The following is a 15,791-nucleotide window of genomic DNA, read 5'->3' as shown; positions in this document are numbered from 1 at the left end:
TGGAAGGTTGACAATGGTGTTGGTTTTTGTCACTATTTTTGGTATCCTGGTCATTACTTTCTGTCACAAACTCCTTAAAACCATTAGTCATCTTCACTGACACATCAATCTGTGTTAGAACTATCACTTGGAAAGGGAAGGGTCCCAATCTGCCAGAGAGTGAGGTATTCCTTACTGTTTGGCTTGGTGACCAAGGTGCACTGAATTACCACTCCCACAATGCAATGCGGGTGCCCTGATTTTTTTTTCATACTCTGCACACTCACCACACAGACCCATTCTCTCACATGTAAGCTTACCAGCTTTCTCCCGCTCGATTTGAAGGCGCTAGAATTTACGCGTGTAAGTACGTGACCAACCCTGGGTGTTAAGACGTATATGTACGTGACCGACCCTGAAAGGGTTAAAATTAATCACTGACTGCTTATATATACAGTCTCTTAAGTGGGTTGTAAAAATAAAATTAAGAGTTACAACGAATACAAGAAAATTGACTATCATATTAATACATGCTATGTGACTTTAATCAAGTTTAATTGTTTTAAGGACTACAGGTTTGATTATGACTATAGGTCTTTAGGATTCTAGCATGTTAACATAATGTGGACACTATCAATATTTTATGGTTGTGAGGATTACAGATATTGATAATATGATTATATTGTTTTCCATATGTTGGTGATAATGTGAATATGGATATATAGCTTTCACATACATGTATTTAGATGTTGGGATATGTTAGGGAGAGATTTTTTTTAATTTTAGTGTTAAAGATGCAGACAGAAAGAGTGGCTCTTGAGATTTCTGGTAGGGAGTTCCAGATTTTGGCTCCTTTTATGTACATTGAATTTTTACACAGGTTAACCCTCTCAGGGTCCGTGTCGTAGATCTACGGCTTTACGTTCAGGGTCCAAACCATAGATCTACGCCATGTGCTCAGCTCACTCTGATAACCTGAGAGTGGTAAATTTGGGCCTAGATATGAGAGAATACATCTATGTGGTATGTGTGCACCACAAAAAACAAAGCTTGCAGCACACCGTGTATAATGAGAGAAATAAAACTGAGACCGTGATTTTCGATTAAAACAGCGAATTTGCAGTGTTTTTTCGTATGTTTTTTATAGTTGTATTTGCAATTTCCTGGTCTCATTTGATAGGAAGATATATTACAGAAGTAGAGATGATTTTGATTGGTTTTAGTATGGAAATGGCTTGAAACTGAGCTCAAAGTAGCGGAAATGTTAAATTTTTGTCGATGTTCAAGAGTAAACAAATGACCTCACACGTCTAATACACTATAGCTGGTGGGTCTAATATAAATTCACAAATGTGGTGATGATATTTATACAATTATTACAATATTGCATAACAATAAATCTTCTATTTTTTTGTTAGAATAAAAATTCATTACGTGAATAAAAGATCAAAATGGAAATGTTAGTTTAGTGCCAGGAATGCCTGCATTGTTTATTCTGAACCCTATTTTGAACTTTGTGTTAAATTGGCCAAATTACCAATTTCCGATCACTTTATTTTGTAGTTGAAACAGTTGACTGGGTGATTTCTTGTGCTCAATCGATAGAATAGAAGTAATACTAGCAAAATAGCTAAGAATTTGGTTAACTGGAATAGTGTAATTGGCCTAAAATTGGAGTCAAAGTCGGCAAAATTGCCGATTCGTAAATATAGCTGACACATCAAAATTCACGAGAGCATAATTTCGTCAATTTTCCATCAAATTTCGTACTTTTTGTTTTATTACCTTCAAAAAAGATTCTCTAACATTTCATAAGAAATTTTTTTTTTTTTTTTTTTTTAAATTCTTGGACCCTGGTGCACACTTTGAAATTTGGCCTCTGGATCATTATTTAGTTGTAGCTACAGTTAGAGTAAGAGGTAGATGGGAAAAGAGGAAAATGGCAACAACAAGCAAGAGGGAGGTGAAAGTGTATAAACTAAGGGAGGAGGAAGTTCGGGTGAGATATAAGCAACTATTGGCAGAAAGGTGGGCTGGTGCAAGTATGAGTAGTGGGGGGGGTTGAAGAGGGTTGGAATAGTTTTAAAAATGCAGTATTAGAATGTGGAGCAGAAGTTTGTAGTTATAGGAGGGTGGGTGCAGGAGGAAAGAGGAGTAATTGGTGGAATGATGAAGTAAAGGGTGTGATAAAAGAGAAAAAGTTAGCTTATGAGAGGTTTTTACAAAGCACAAGTGTTATAAGAAGAGTAGAGTATATGGAGAGTAAAAGAAAGGTGAAGAGAGTGGTGAGAGAGTGCAAAAGGAGAGCAGATGATAGAGTGGGAGAGGCACTGTCAAGGAATTTTAATGAAAATAAGAAAAATTTTTGGAGTTAAACCTTTCAGGGTTTCTGCCATATTAGGACAGCTTACGTACCAGGGTCCTTGACGTACTAGTACTCATAAATTCTAGCACCTTCAAATCTAGTGAGAGAAAGCTGGTAGGCCTACATATGAAAGAATGGGTCTATGTGGTCAGTGTGCGCAGTATAAAAAAAAATCCTGCGGCACACAGTGCGTAATGAGAAAAAAAAAACTTTGATCATGTTTTTGGACTAAAACAGCGACTTTGCACTGAATTTTCGTACGGTATTTATTGTTGTGTTCTAGTTTTCCTGGTCTCATTTGATAGAATGGAAGACATATTAGAGAAATTGAGAAGATTTTGACTGGTTTTACAATGAAAAGTACCTTGAAATTGAGCTCAAAGTACCAGAAATGTTCGATTTTTACCAAAGTTCAAAAGTAAACAAATCATGCTAATCATCCAATACAAGTCAACTGGTGAGTCTAATATTCTTTCACAAGTATGCTGATATTATTTGTATCATTTCTACACTACTGCAGTAGTCTGCATAACAGTAAATTTTCTATTTTTTGTGAGAATATAAATTCAAAATAGAAAGCAAAAGAATGTAAGAGGGGCATGGGGATGTGACTAATGAACAGAGGAAATGTTATTTTAGTGCCAGGAATGTCTTTCTTGTTTATTCTGGACCCTATTTGGAAATTGGCATCTTTTGAAATTTGTGTGAAATTGGCAAAATTGCTAAATTCTGACCACTGTATTGGATAGTTGACATCGGTAAATGGGTGGTTTCTTGTACTCACTCGATAGAAAAAATGGAGTTCTAGCGAAATAGGTATGATTTCTGTCGACTAGTACACTGGAATTGGCCGAAAACAGGGCTGAAATTGGGCAAAATCGCTGATGCGTAAACATCGTCTAGACTGCTAACTTTGCGAGAGCATAATTCCGGAAGTTTTTCATCAAATTTCATACTTTTGGTGTCATTGTGATCGGGAAAAGATTTTCTATCTATTCACAAGAAAAAACAATTTTTTTTTTTTAAATTGGGGGGACCCTGAGAACATGTATCTGAGAAGGCCTGTGGACCCTGAAAGGGTTAAACAAGTTAAGAAAGCCTAGAGAACGAATGGATTTGTCAGTTAAAAACAGAGTAGGGGAGTTAGTAGATGGGGAGATGGAGGTTTTGGGTAGATGGCGAGAATATTTTGAGGAACTTTTATATGTCGAAGAAGAAAGGGAAGCAGTAATTTCATGCACAGGCCAGGGAGGTATACCATCTTTTAGGAGTGAAGAAGAGCAGGATGTGAGTGTGGGGGAGGTGCGTGAGGCATTACGTAGAATGAAAGGGGGTAAAGCAGCTGGAACTGACGGGATCATGACAGAAATGTTAAAAACGGGGTGATATAGTGTTGAAGTGGTGGGTATTTTTGTTTAATAAATGTATGAGCCTTTGAACCAAGTGAGAGAGTAATTGTGGTAGGGGACTTGAATGCTAAAGTAGGAGAAACTTTTAGAGAGGGTGTGGTAGGTAAGTTTGGGGTGCCAGGTGTAAATGATAATGGGAGCCCTTTGATTGAACTTTGTATAGAAAGGGGTTTAGTTATAGGTAATACATATTTTAAGAAAAAGAGGATAAATAAGTATACACGATATGATGTAGGGCGAAATGACAGTAGTTTGTTGGATTATGTATTGGTAGATAAAAGACTGTTGAGTAGACTTCAGGATGTACATGTTTATAGAGGGGCCACAGATATATCAGATCACTTTCTAGTTGTAGCTACACTGAGAGTAAAAGGTAGATGGGATACAAGGAGAATAGAAGCATCAGGGAAGAGAGAGGTGAAGGTTTATAAACTAAAAGAGGAGGCAGTTAGGGTAAGATATAAACAGCTATTGGAGGATAGATGGGCTAATGAGAGCATAGGCAATGGGGTCGAAGAGGTATGGGGTAGGTTTAAAAATGTAGTGTTAGAGTGTTCAGCAGAAGTTTGTGGTTACAGGAAAGTGGGTAAAGGAGGGAAGAGGAGCGATTGGTGGAATGATGATGTAAAGAGAGTAGTAAGGGAGAAAAAGTTAGCATATGAGAAGTTTTTACAAAGTAGAAATGATGCAAGGAGGGAAGAGTATATGGAGAAAAAGAGAGAGGTAAAGAGAGTGGTGAAGCAATGTAAAAAGAGAGCAAATGAGAGAGTGGGTGAGATGTTATCAACAAATTTTGTTGAAAATAAGAAAAAGTTTTGGAGTGAGATTAACAAGTTAAGAAAGCCTAGAGAACAAATGGATTTGTCAGTTAAAAATAGGAGAGGAGAGTTATTAAATGGAGAGTTAGAGGTATTGGGAAGATGGAAGGAATATTTTGAGGAATTGTTAAATGTTGATGAAGATAGGGAAGCTGTGATTTCGTGTATAGGGCAAGGAGGAATAACATCTTGTAGGAGTGAGGAAGAGCCAGTTGTGAGTGTGGGGGAAGTTCGTGAGGCAGTAGGTAAAATGAAAGGGGGTAAGGCAGCCGGGATTGATGGGATAAAGATAGAAATGTTAAAAGCAGGTGGGGATATAGTTTTGGAGTGGTTGGTGCAATTGTTTAATAAATGTATGGAAGAGGGTAAGGTACCTAGGGATTGGCAGAGAGCATGCATAGTTCCTTTGTATAAAGGCAAAGGGGATAAAAGAGAGTGCAAAAATTATAGGGGGATAAGTCTGTTGAGTGTACCTGGTAAAGTGTATGGTAGAGTTATAATTGAAAGAATTAAGAGTAAGACGGAGAATAGGATAGCAGATGAACAAGGAGGCTTTAGGAAAGGTAGGGGGTGTGTGGACCAGGTGTTTACAGTGAAACATATAAGTGAACAGTATTTAGATAAGGCTAAAGAGGTCTTTGTGGCATTTATGGATTTGGAAAAGGCGTATGACAGGGTGGATAGGGGGGCAATGTGGCAGATGTTGCAAGTGTATGGTGTAGGAGGTAGGTTACTGAAAGCAGTGAAGAGTTTTTACGAGGATAGTGAGGCTCAAGTTAGAGTATGTAGGAAAGAGGGAAATTTTTTCCCAGTAAAAGTAGGCCTTAGACAAGGATGTGTGATGTCACCGTGGTTGTTTAATATATTTATAGATGGGGTTGTAAGAGAAGTAAATGCGAGGGTCTTGGCAAGAGGCGTGGAGTTAAAAGATAAAGAATCACACACAAAGTGGGAGTTGTCACAGCTGCTCTTTGCTGATGACACTGTGCTCTTGGGAGATTCTGAAGAGAAGTTGCAGAGATTGGTGGATGAATTTGGTAGGGTGTGCAAAAGAAGAAAATTAAAGGTGAATACAGGAAAGAGTAAGGTTATGAGGATAACAAAAAGATTAGGTGATGAAAGATTGAATCTCAGATTGGAGGGAGAGAGTATGGAGGAGGTGAACGTATTCAGATATTTGGGAGTGGACGTGTCAGCGGATGGGTCTATGAAAGATGAGGTGAATCATAGAATTGATGAGGGAAAAAGAGTGAGTGGTGCACTTAGGAGTCTGTGGAGACAAAGAACTTTGTCCTTGGAGGCAAAGAGGGGAATGTATGAGAGTATAGTTTTACCAACGCTCTTATATGGGTGTGAAGCGTGGGTGATGAATGTTGCAGCGAGGAGAAGGCTGGAGGCAGTGGAGATGTCATGTCTGAGGGCAATGTGTGGTGTGAATATAATGCAGAGAATTCGTAGTTTGGAAGTTAGGAGGAGGTGCGGGATTACCAAAACTGTTGTCCAGAGGGCTGAGGAAGGGTTGTTGAGGTGGTTCGGACATGTAGAGAGAATGGAGCGAAACAGAATGACTTCAAGAGTGTATCAGTCTGTAGTGGAAGGAAGGCGGGGTAGGGGTCGGCCTAGGAAGGGTTGGAGGGAGGGGGTAAAGGAGGTTTTGTGTGCGAGGGGCTTGGACTTCCAGCAGGCATGCTTGAGCGTGTTTGATAGGAGTGAATGGAGACAAATGGTTTTTAATACTTGACGTGCTGTTGGAGTGTGAGCAAAGTAACATTTATGAAGGGATTCAGGGAAACCGGCAGGCCGGACTTGAGTCCTGGAGATGGGAAGTACAGTGCCTGCACTCTGAAGGAGGGGTGTTAATGTTGCAGTTTAAAAACTGTAGTGTAAAGCACCCTTCTGGCAAGACAGTGATGGAGTGAATGATGGTGAAAGTTTTTCTTTTTCGGGCCACCCTGCCTTGGTGGGAATCGGCCGGTGTGATAATAAAAAAAAAAAAAAAAAAAAAAAAAAAAAAAAAAAAATGTATGAAAGAGGGAAAGGTACCTAGGGATTGACAGAGAGTATGTATAGTCCCTTTATATAAAGGGAAGGGGGACAAAAGAGATTGCAAAAATTATAGAGGAATAAGTTTACTGAGTATACCAGGAAAAGTGTATGGTAGGGTTATTATTGAAAGAATTAGAGGTAAGACAGAGTGTAGGATTGCGGATGAGCAAGGAGGTTTCAGAGTGGGTAGGGGATGTGTAGATCAAGTGTTTACATTGAAGCATATATGTGAACAGTATTTAGATAAAGGTAGGGAAGTTTTTATTGCATTTATGGATTTAGAAAAGGCATATGATAGAGTGGATAGAGGAGCAATGTGGCAGATGTTGCAAGTGTATGGAATAGGTGGTAAGTTAGTAAATGCTGTAAAGAGTTTTTATGAGGATAGTGAGACTCAGGTTAGGATGTGTAGAAGAGAGGGAGACTACTTCCCGGTAAAAGTAGGTAAAAGTAGGATGTGTAATGTCACCATGGTTGTTTAATATATTTATAAATGGGGTTGTAAAAGAAGTAAATGCTAGGGTGTTCGGGAGAGGGGTGGGATTAAATTATGGGGAATTAAATACAAAATGGGAATTGACACAGTTGCTTTTTGCTGATGATACTGTGCTTATGGGAGATTCTAAAGAAAAATTGCAGAGGTTAGTGGATGAGTTTGGGAGTGTGTGTAAAGGTAGAAAGTTGAAAGTGAACATAGAAAAGAGTAAGGTGATGAGGGTGTCAAATGATTTAGATAAAGAAAAATTTGATATTATATTGGGGAGGAGGAGTATGGAAGAAGTGAATGTTTTCAGATACTTGGGAGTTGACGTGTCAGCGGATGGATTTATGAAGGATGAGGTTAATCAAAGAATTGATGAGGGAAAAAAGGCGAGTGGTGCGTTGAGGTATATGTGGAGTCAAAAAACGTTATCTATGGAGGCAAAGAAGGGAATGTATGAACGTATAGTAGTACCAACACTCTTATATGAGTGTGAAGCTTGGGTTGTGAATGCAGCAGCGAGGAGGCTGTTGGAGGCAGTGGAGATATCCTGTCTAAGAGCAATGTGTGGTGTAAATATTATGCAGAAAATTCGGAGTGTGGAAATTAGGAGAAGGTGTGGAGTTAATAAAAGTATTAGTCAGAGGGCTGAAGAGGGGTTGTTAATGTGGTTTGGTCATTTAGAGAGAATGGATCAAAGTAGAATGACATGGAGAGCATATAAATCTGTAGGGGAAGGAAGGCAGGGTAGGGGTCATCCTCGAAAAGGTTGGAAGGAAAGGGTAAGGGAGGTTTTGTGGGGGAGGGGCTTGGACTTCCAGCAGGCATGCATGAGAGTGTTCGATAGAAGTGAATGGAGACGAATGGTATTTGGGACTTGGTGATCTGTTGGAGTGTGAGCAAGGTAATATTTAGTGAAGGGATTCAGGGAAACCGGTTATTTTTGTATAGCTGGACTTGAGTCCTGGAAATGGGAAGTACAATGCCTGCACTCTAAAGGAGGGGGTTCGGGATATTAGCAGTTTGGAGGGATATGTTGTGTATCTTTATACGTATATGCTCCTAAACTGTTGTGTTCTGAGCACCTCTGCAAAAACAGTGAGTATGTGTGAGTGAGGTGAAAGTGTTGAATGATGATAAAAGTATTTTCTTTTTGGGGATTTTCTTTCTTTTTGGGTCACCCTGCCTCGGTGGGAGATGGCCGACATGTTAAAAAAAAAAAAATTATGGTGATCTTAGGTAGTAGGTTGGTAAACAGAATCTGCCCAGAGAGGTACTACCATCCTGCCAAGTGAGTGTGCAATGGAAGCCTGTAATTGTTTTACATGATGGTAGGATTGCTGTAGTTTTTTTCTGTTTCATAAACATGCAAGATTTCAGGTACATCTTGCTACCTCTATTTACATTCAGGTCACACTACACATGCATGTACAAGAATATATATAAACACCCCTCTGGGTTTTCTTCTATTTTCTTACTAGTTCTTGTTCTTGTTTATATCTGCTTATCTCTGTGGGGAAGTGGAACAGTATTCATCAAAGTTTATTCTCTATAAAGATTACAATGTTGAATTTACAGAATTTGGTTGTTGTGTGGTTTACATGTAGTTAAATAATGATCACAGAGTGTACCACTAGAACACCTAGCATGGCTAGGCATTTCAGGCAGACTTAGTTTAATTCTTTATTTTAAAATATTACAAATTATGAGGTAAGTTGGTATTATGGCTAAGTGACTAAATACTAGTTTGTGAGTTTAGCAATGTGAATGGTTTTCTTTTGGCACAGTACATAGTTTCAATATTGGAGTATCATAGGATTCATTATTTTAAGATTGAGATTAATATTTCTGTTTATGGTCAAATGGGTGGTGAGTGTAAGTGTGAACCACCAGGTGGTATTCGTGTAGTTAGTTGATGGGGTTTATCAGGGAGATAAGATGTTTTCTAATGGTAGTTTTGAAGGTGATGAATGTGTCTGCAGTTCTGGAGTTCTCAGGTAGGGTGTTCCAGATTTTAGGGCCTTTGACATACATTGAATTTTTGTAAAGGTTTAGTCGGACATGGGGAATGTCGTAGAGATGTTTGTGTCTGGTGTTATGCCTGTGGGTTCTGTCACAACTATCAAGAAAGCGTTTTAGGTCAAGGTTGATATTGGAGTTTAAGGTCCTGTAGATGTAGATTGCACAGTAGTAAGTGTGGATGTACTGAACAGGGAGTAAGTTTAGATCTATGAAGAGTGGGGGGGTGTGTTGCCAGGGATGGGATTTAGTGAATATTCTTACTGCAGCTTTTTGTTGGGTTATTATTGGCTTTAGGTGTGTTGCTGCAGTTGATCCCCAAGCACAAATAGCATAGGTGAGGTATGGATAAATAAGTGAGTGGTATAGTGTGAGAAGGGCATTTTGCGGCACGCAGTATCATATCTTGGAGAGGATCCCAACTGTTTTGGATACTTTTTTGGTTATGTGTTGGATATGGGTGCTGAAATTCAGGTTGTTGTCGAGGTATAGGCCTAGGAATTTGCCCTCATTATGTCTGGTAATTAGAGTGTTGTCGATCTTAATGTTAATTTGTGCATCTCCTGCTCTGCTACCAAACATAATATAGTAGGTTTTGTCAGTATTAAGCGTAAGTTTATTGGCTGTCATCCAAGTCGATATTTTGATCAGCTCCTCGTTAACAATGGTGTTGAGGGTGGCAAGATTAGGGTGAGAGATGACATAAGTCATGTCGTCAGCAAAGAGAATGGGTTTCAGGTGTTGGGATACGTTTGGAAGATCATTGATGTATATGAGGAAGAGCAGGGGACCAAGGACACTTCCCTGCGGAACTCCAGTATCAAGTGGCCGTGTTGTTGATGCTGTGTCTTTAATGGTAACATACTGATACCTATTAGTAAGGTAAGATTTGAAATAAGCAAGTGCATGGCCTCTTATAACGTAATGGTCAAGTTTGTGGAATAAGATGCCGTGGTCTACTGTGTCAAAAGCTTTTCTTAGGTCAATAAAAATTCCTAGTGGATATTCCTTATTTTCCAATGCTGTGTAAAGCAGATCTAGCATTTTTATGATTGCATCATTAGTGCTTTTATTTTTCCTAAATCCAAATTGGCAGGGGTTGAGTATGTTTTGTGCTGTTATAAATGAATATAGTCTCCTGTGCACGAGTTTCTCAAAGATTTTGGATAGCAATGGTAAGTTTGATATTGGCCTATAGTTGTTTAAGTCTGTAGGGTCACCACCTTTATGCATTGGTGTAACCCTTGCCATCTTGAGTAGTTTCGGGAAGGTGCTAGTTTCTAGTGACTTGTTAAAAAGTAATGAAATAGCATGCGAAAGGATATGGGCCACTCGCTTGTACAGTAATGGCGGGACATTAGACAGATTCCCTGAGTTGTTTTTAAGTGACTTTATAATCTCGGTGACTTCCGAGAGCTCAGTTTGTGCAAGATAGAAGGAATTTGGGAAATTCCCATCTAGGTAGTCCCCGGCATGGGCATTAGTATGTGGGATTTTATTGGCGAGATTAGATCCTATGATTGAGAAGAAGTCGTTTATCTTGTTAGCTGTGTCAGTGGGATGTAGTGGTGTTTCATTAGGTTTAGTTAGGACAATATTCTTGTTTTTTTCAGTTTGTGGGTCCCTAGAATCTGAGAGAGTGTTTTCCAGGTCTTTTTTATATCTCCTCTAGTGTCTGTGAATCTACTGGAGTAGTATAGTTGTTTGGCTTTCTTTATTACTTTGGTGAGAACTGATGAATATCATAAGAGGCAACTAAAGTGCCAGGAGCAAAGGGCTAGTATCCCCTTTTCCTGTAGAAAACGAGAAACGAGAAACTCTCGTTTTTCATTTTGGGCGACCCTGCCTTTTTGGGATATGGCCAGTTTGTTGAAAGAAGATAATGTCTATGGGTCCAACTGGAATTATGAAGGAAGTGCTTCAGGTCAGGATTAATATTAGAATTTATTGTATGCAAAGTAGTAAGAGTGAATGTTTTGTACAATAAACAGATTTAGGTCTTTGAAGAGTATGGGGGGGGGTGTTATCTAGCAGTAGACTGTGTGATCATTCACATTGTGGTTGTTTGCTGAGTTATTATTGGCTTGAGGTGTTTTGGTGTTGTGGATCCCCAGGCACAAACAGAATAGGTGAGGTAGGGGTAGATCAGTGATTATACGTAATAATGTAAGTAGTGCCGTTTGTGGTGCATAATAATGTATTTTAGAGAGAATGCCAACTGTTTTGGACACTTTTTTTTTGTACAAGAATGGTATACAATACCGACAAGATGAAATTGAGACACATGTGCAACATCTGGATGGCGAAACGTCTACAATAAAGATACCCAGACTTTTTTTTGTGATGTTTTGGATGTGGATGTTGAATGTCAAGTTACTGTTAAGGTTCAGACACAGAAATTTTCCCTCATTATGTTTAGCAATAAGTGTATTGTTAATCATAATGTTTAGTTCAACATCGCTTGCTATCCCAAACATAATATAGAAGGTTCTGTCGGTGTTAAGCGTGAGTTTATTGGAAGTCTTCATTAAAATGTTGTTAAGTGATGAAAAGATTTGGGTGGGAGATGACTAGAGTTGTGTCATCTGCAAAGAATAAAGACTAAACCAGAGACCACTAACTGCAGCTGTTAAACGAGGGACCACTAACTGCAGCTGCTAAACCAGGGACCACTAACTGCAGCTGCTAAACCAGGGACTACTAACTACAGCTACTAAAGTAGGGACCACTAACAGCAGCTGCTAAACCTGCGACCACTAACTGCAGCCGCCAAACTATGGACCACTAAATGCAGCTGCTAAAGTAGGAACCACTAACTGGAGCTGCTAAACCTGAGACCACTAACTGCAGCTGCTAAAGTAGGGACTGCTAACAGCAGCTGCTAAGCCTGGGACCACTAACTGCAGCTGCTAAACCTGGGACCACTAACTGCAGCAGATAAACCAGAAACCATTAACTACATTATCAATATGTATGACTCTCACACAGTAAAACAATATCCAGTATTTTAAGAATAAATTTTGATTTACATAATTACAATAGAGAGAGAATGTATAAGGTACTGATTGTACCAACCCATCAGCAAGTAATTCCTGTTTTCTCGAAAGCAAGCGAGATCCTGGCATGACATCTCCAATGCCAATGGAGAATCCTCTGTTTGTAAGGAAGTGTACAGCCACTCTTGCCACTCTCCACATGGCATCAGCAGCGTGATCCTTCCCATAGTCCTTCAGGATGATGTAGAAAATGTTCTTCTTGGAACCAGAACCCAGCAGAGACTTGTCCACAGCACCAGCAAGCAACTCAGAGTTTCTAATGATGGTCCATCCTTCGTTGGAGCAGAATTCTTCTCCCCAGGTATAGTCTTTTCTCTTGGTCATTAGATTACATTCAATGGGAAACTTCTTATTGGGTCTTATTATCACACTAAATATCTGCTTCCCTGTCCACAGCTGCAGAGGCTGCAAGTAAAGTTTGTAAATACTGTATCTATCATAAATAATCGAGTGTAACTTGAATATGTCTATATGTAAGTCTATCCTAGGCTTTGAGGATTTTTAAAAGTAGGTCAAAATGTTTTGAAGCAAAATATATTGAAGCCTAAACTTAGAAAAGTACTAACACATTAAAAACAGAACCAAAAACTTTACATTTGTGATAAAAACAGATAAATACATAGTCAGCCCAAACATTGATAAGCAAGAATATAGGAGCACTGCAGTAGGCCTATTTGCTCATGTTAGGTAAGTCCTACTCACACTAAACATACATTTGTGTGGCAGAGATTGGAGGATAACTAATATTTATTGTTTTATTTGTATGCACAGATATCCATATACAAGTCGATCGTTAGTTGGCAGGCCAGCTTGGGAAGGGGTGTGGGGACAAGTCAAGGGGCAGAAAATCAAGAGATGAGAGTGACATTCACTGTCCTCCTCTCCTTAACCTGCAGAGGAGACAGTGGGCTGTTCTTACCCACTCCACCCACACCACAAAAACCACAAACTAACATAATTTACATTATCCTATGCATCTATGATTCACATAGTTAGTCTAGAGGCTGGGAACAGTGAGTAATCTGGCAACCCTGCAGTGATGCCCTTCTGTATTGTAAACAAACTGAATCTCACCAATTCCTGTATAAACTATGTAACATGTGGAAATAAACTTGAATTTGTGGGAAGAGCAGTGTTTTCCAGCACATTCATGGATTTGGTTACAGTTGTTCTCGGAGCATGAACCAGGTGCACTTAGACCTGGTCCACCTGGACTTGGTTCACTTGGACCCAGTTCACTTGGACTTGGTTCAAGTGGAGCTAGATCAAGTCTACCTGAAGGCAGCACAGGTCTTCCTGGAGCTTGACCACTGCTTCATGGAACCTGACCAGGGCTCACTGGATCTTCCTGGAGCTTGACCACTGCTCCATGGAACCTGACCAAGGATCATTGGTGCCTGACTGGGTCTTCCTGGTGCATGGCCAGTCAAAATATGCTTAACAAGTGTGGTTTCAGCCTTGATTCACTGAAGACAAAGGAATTTAGTGTATAGTAGGTCACCAATATGTAAGGATTTTAACCTCTCATAAGTGTTACTTGTGAATGGTCAACATGCTTCCCTACTTTTCCAAAAAAGTTTGATCTTGAAGCCTCGACCAAAATTTGAGTATTTTTTTTTTTTAAATACTGGCTGTCTCCCATCAAGGCAGGGTGACCCAAAAAATAAGAAAACTATAAAGTTTATCTTCATTTTACATTTAATAATTTACACAGAAGAGAAACAAACCAAGGTATGGGTGGGGTTAGAATCCATGGCAAGTGAGTTGTAAAACTCCACGATGACTAATTTGAGGGGACTTGAGCTAGAGTTAGTGACTGCCATGCTGACAGGTGATTCATCTGTAAAATCTTGCATTTGTGATCACAGTGGGACCCCATGCTAACCTCCCTATGGTATATGAATATACATAGTTGGATTAATCTTACTGTAGCTAACTGGCCCAGTAGCTTATGCACTGGCCTGGAGTTTTACCACTCACTTGCCACAAATCCTAACCCCACACATACAGTGGCTTGTTTGCAACTGGTTACACAGAAAGAGTTACTGGTTCCTTGCTCCCCAGCATTTTAGTCACCTCTTACGACATGCACTGACATGTAGATGAGTTTATGAATAATATTCACTATATTCAAATGGAAGTGAATCCCAAGCAGGGGTTCAAAAATAGATATAACAGCTTAATCACATTAACCCCTTAACTGTCCAAACGTAGATCTACATTTTCGTGCATAGCATTCCGACCTTGATTTTCTCCAGAAGAAAGCACGTAAAAAAAGTAGATCTGCATTCGAAGTGCTACACGAGCAAATGTAGATCTATGTTTGGACAGTTTAAAGGTTAATAAAGAGGGCAATTTTCTGTGTGAAACAAAACTTCAAACAATTTTAGGGTCAATACTTACAGAGATGTAAGGCAGCAAAGTTGGCACTGGATGCTCACCTGATGGCAACATGGAGTCCTGCTGCTTGCAAAAATGTTGCTGATATACCTTGTTTCTCTCATTTTTTAAGTTACATTATTTTAATATTCTGATAATTACGTGATTAAGTGAACAGTATTTAGATAAGGCTAAAGAGGTTTTTGTGGCATTTATGGATTTGGAAAAGGCGTATGACAGGGTGGATAGGGGGGCTATGTGGCAGATGTTGCAGGTGTATGGTGTAGGAGGTAGGTTACTGAAAGCAGTGAAGAGTATTTACGAGGATAGTGAGGCTCAAGTTAGAGTATGTAGGAAAGAGGGAGATTATTTCCCAGTAAAAGAAGGCCTTAGACAAGGATGTGTGATGCCACAGTGGTTGTTTAATACATTTATAGATGGGGTTGTAAGAGAAGTAAATGCGAGGGTCTTGGCAAGAGGCGTGGAGTTAAAAGATAAAGAATCACACATAAAGTGGGAGTTATCACAGTTGCTCTTTGCTGATGACACTGTGCTCTTGGGAGATTCTGAAGAGAAGTTGCAGAGGTTGGTGGATGAATTTGGTAGGGTATGCAAAAGAAGAAAGTTAAAAGTGAATACAGGAAAGAGTAAGGTTATGAGGATAACAAAAAGATTAGGTGATGAAAGATTGGATATCAGATTGGAGGGAGAGAGTATAGAGGAGGTGAATGCATTCAGATATTTGGGAATGGACGTCTCAGCGGATGGGTCTATGAAAGATGAGGTGAATCATAGAATTGATGAGGGGAAAAGGGTGAGCGGTGCACTTAGGAGTCTGTGGAGACAAAGAACTTTGGCCTTGGAGGCAAAGAGGGGAATGTATGAGAGTATAGTTTTACAAACACTCTTATATGGGTGTGAAGCATAGGTGATGAATGTTGCAGCGAGGAGAAGGCTGGAGGCAGTGGAGATGTCATGTCTGAGGGCAATGTGTGGTGTGAATATAATGCAGAGAATTCGTAGTTTGGAAGTTAGGAGGAGGTGCGGGATTACCAAAACTGTTGTCCAGAGGGCTGAGGAGGGGTTGTTGAGGTGGTTCGGACATGTAGAGAGAATGGAGCAAAACAGAATGACTTCAAGAGTGTATCAGTCTGTAGTGGAAGGAAGGCAGGGTAGGGGTCAGCCTAGGAAAGGTTGGAGGGAGGGGGTAAAGGAGGTTTTGTGTGCGAGGGGCATGGA

General features: G+C 39.7%; 1 protein-coding gene across 1 annotated transcript in view; it reads right to left on the bottom strand.

Moving 5' to 3' along the window:
- Polr3A (RNA polymerase III subunit A) overlaps positions 1–15,791 on the bottom strand; it is a 194,849-nt gene that overhangs the window by 18,246 nt on the left and 160,812 nt on the right. Inside the window, exon 6 of the mRNA XM_070098524.1 lies at positions 12,193–12,578. Within this exon, the coding sequence (XP_069954625.1) occupies positions 12,193–12,578 (386 nt within the window). The remainder of the gene's footprint in view (positions 1–12,192; positions 12,579–15,791) is intronic.

This window comes from Cherax quadricarinatus, chromosome 62, assembly GCF_038502225.1.
Source record: "Cherax quadricarinatus isolate ZL_2023a chromosome 62, ASM3850222v1, whole genome shotgun sequence".
Classification (NCBI taxonomy): Eukaryota; Metazoa; Arthropoda; class Malacostraca; order Decapoda; family Parastacidae; genus Cherax; species Cherax quadricarinatus.
Note: the sequence above shows the minus strand (reverse complement) of the source record. Positions and strands in the feature narration are given on the sequence as shown.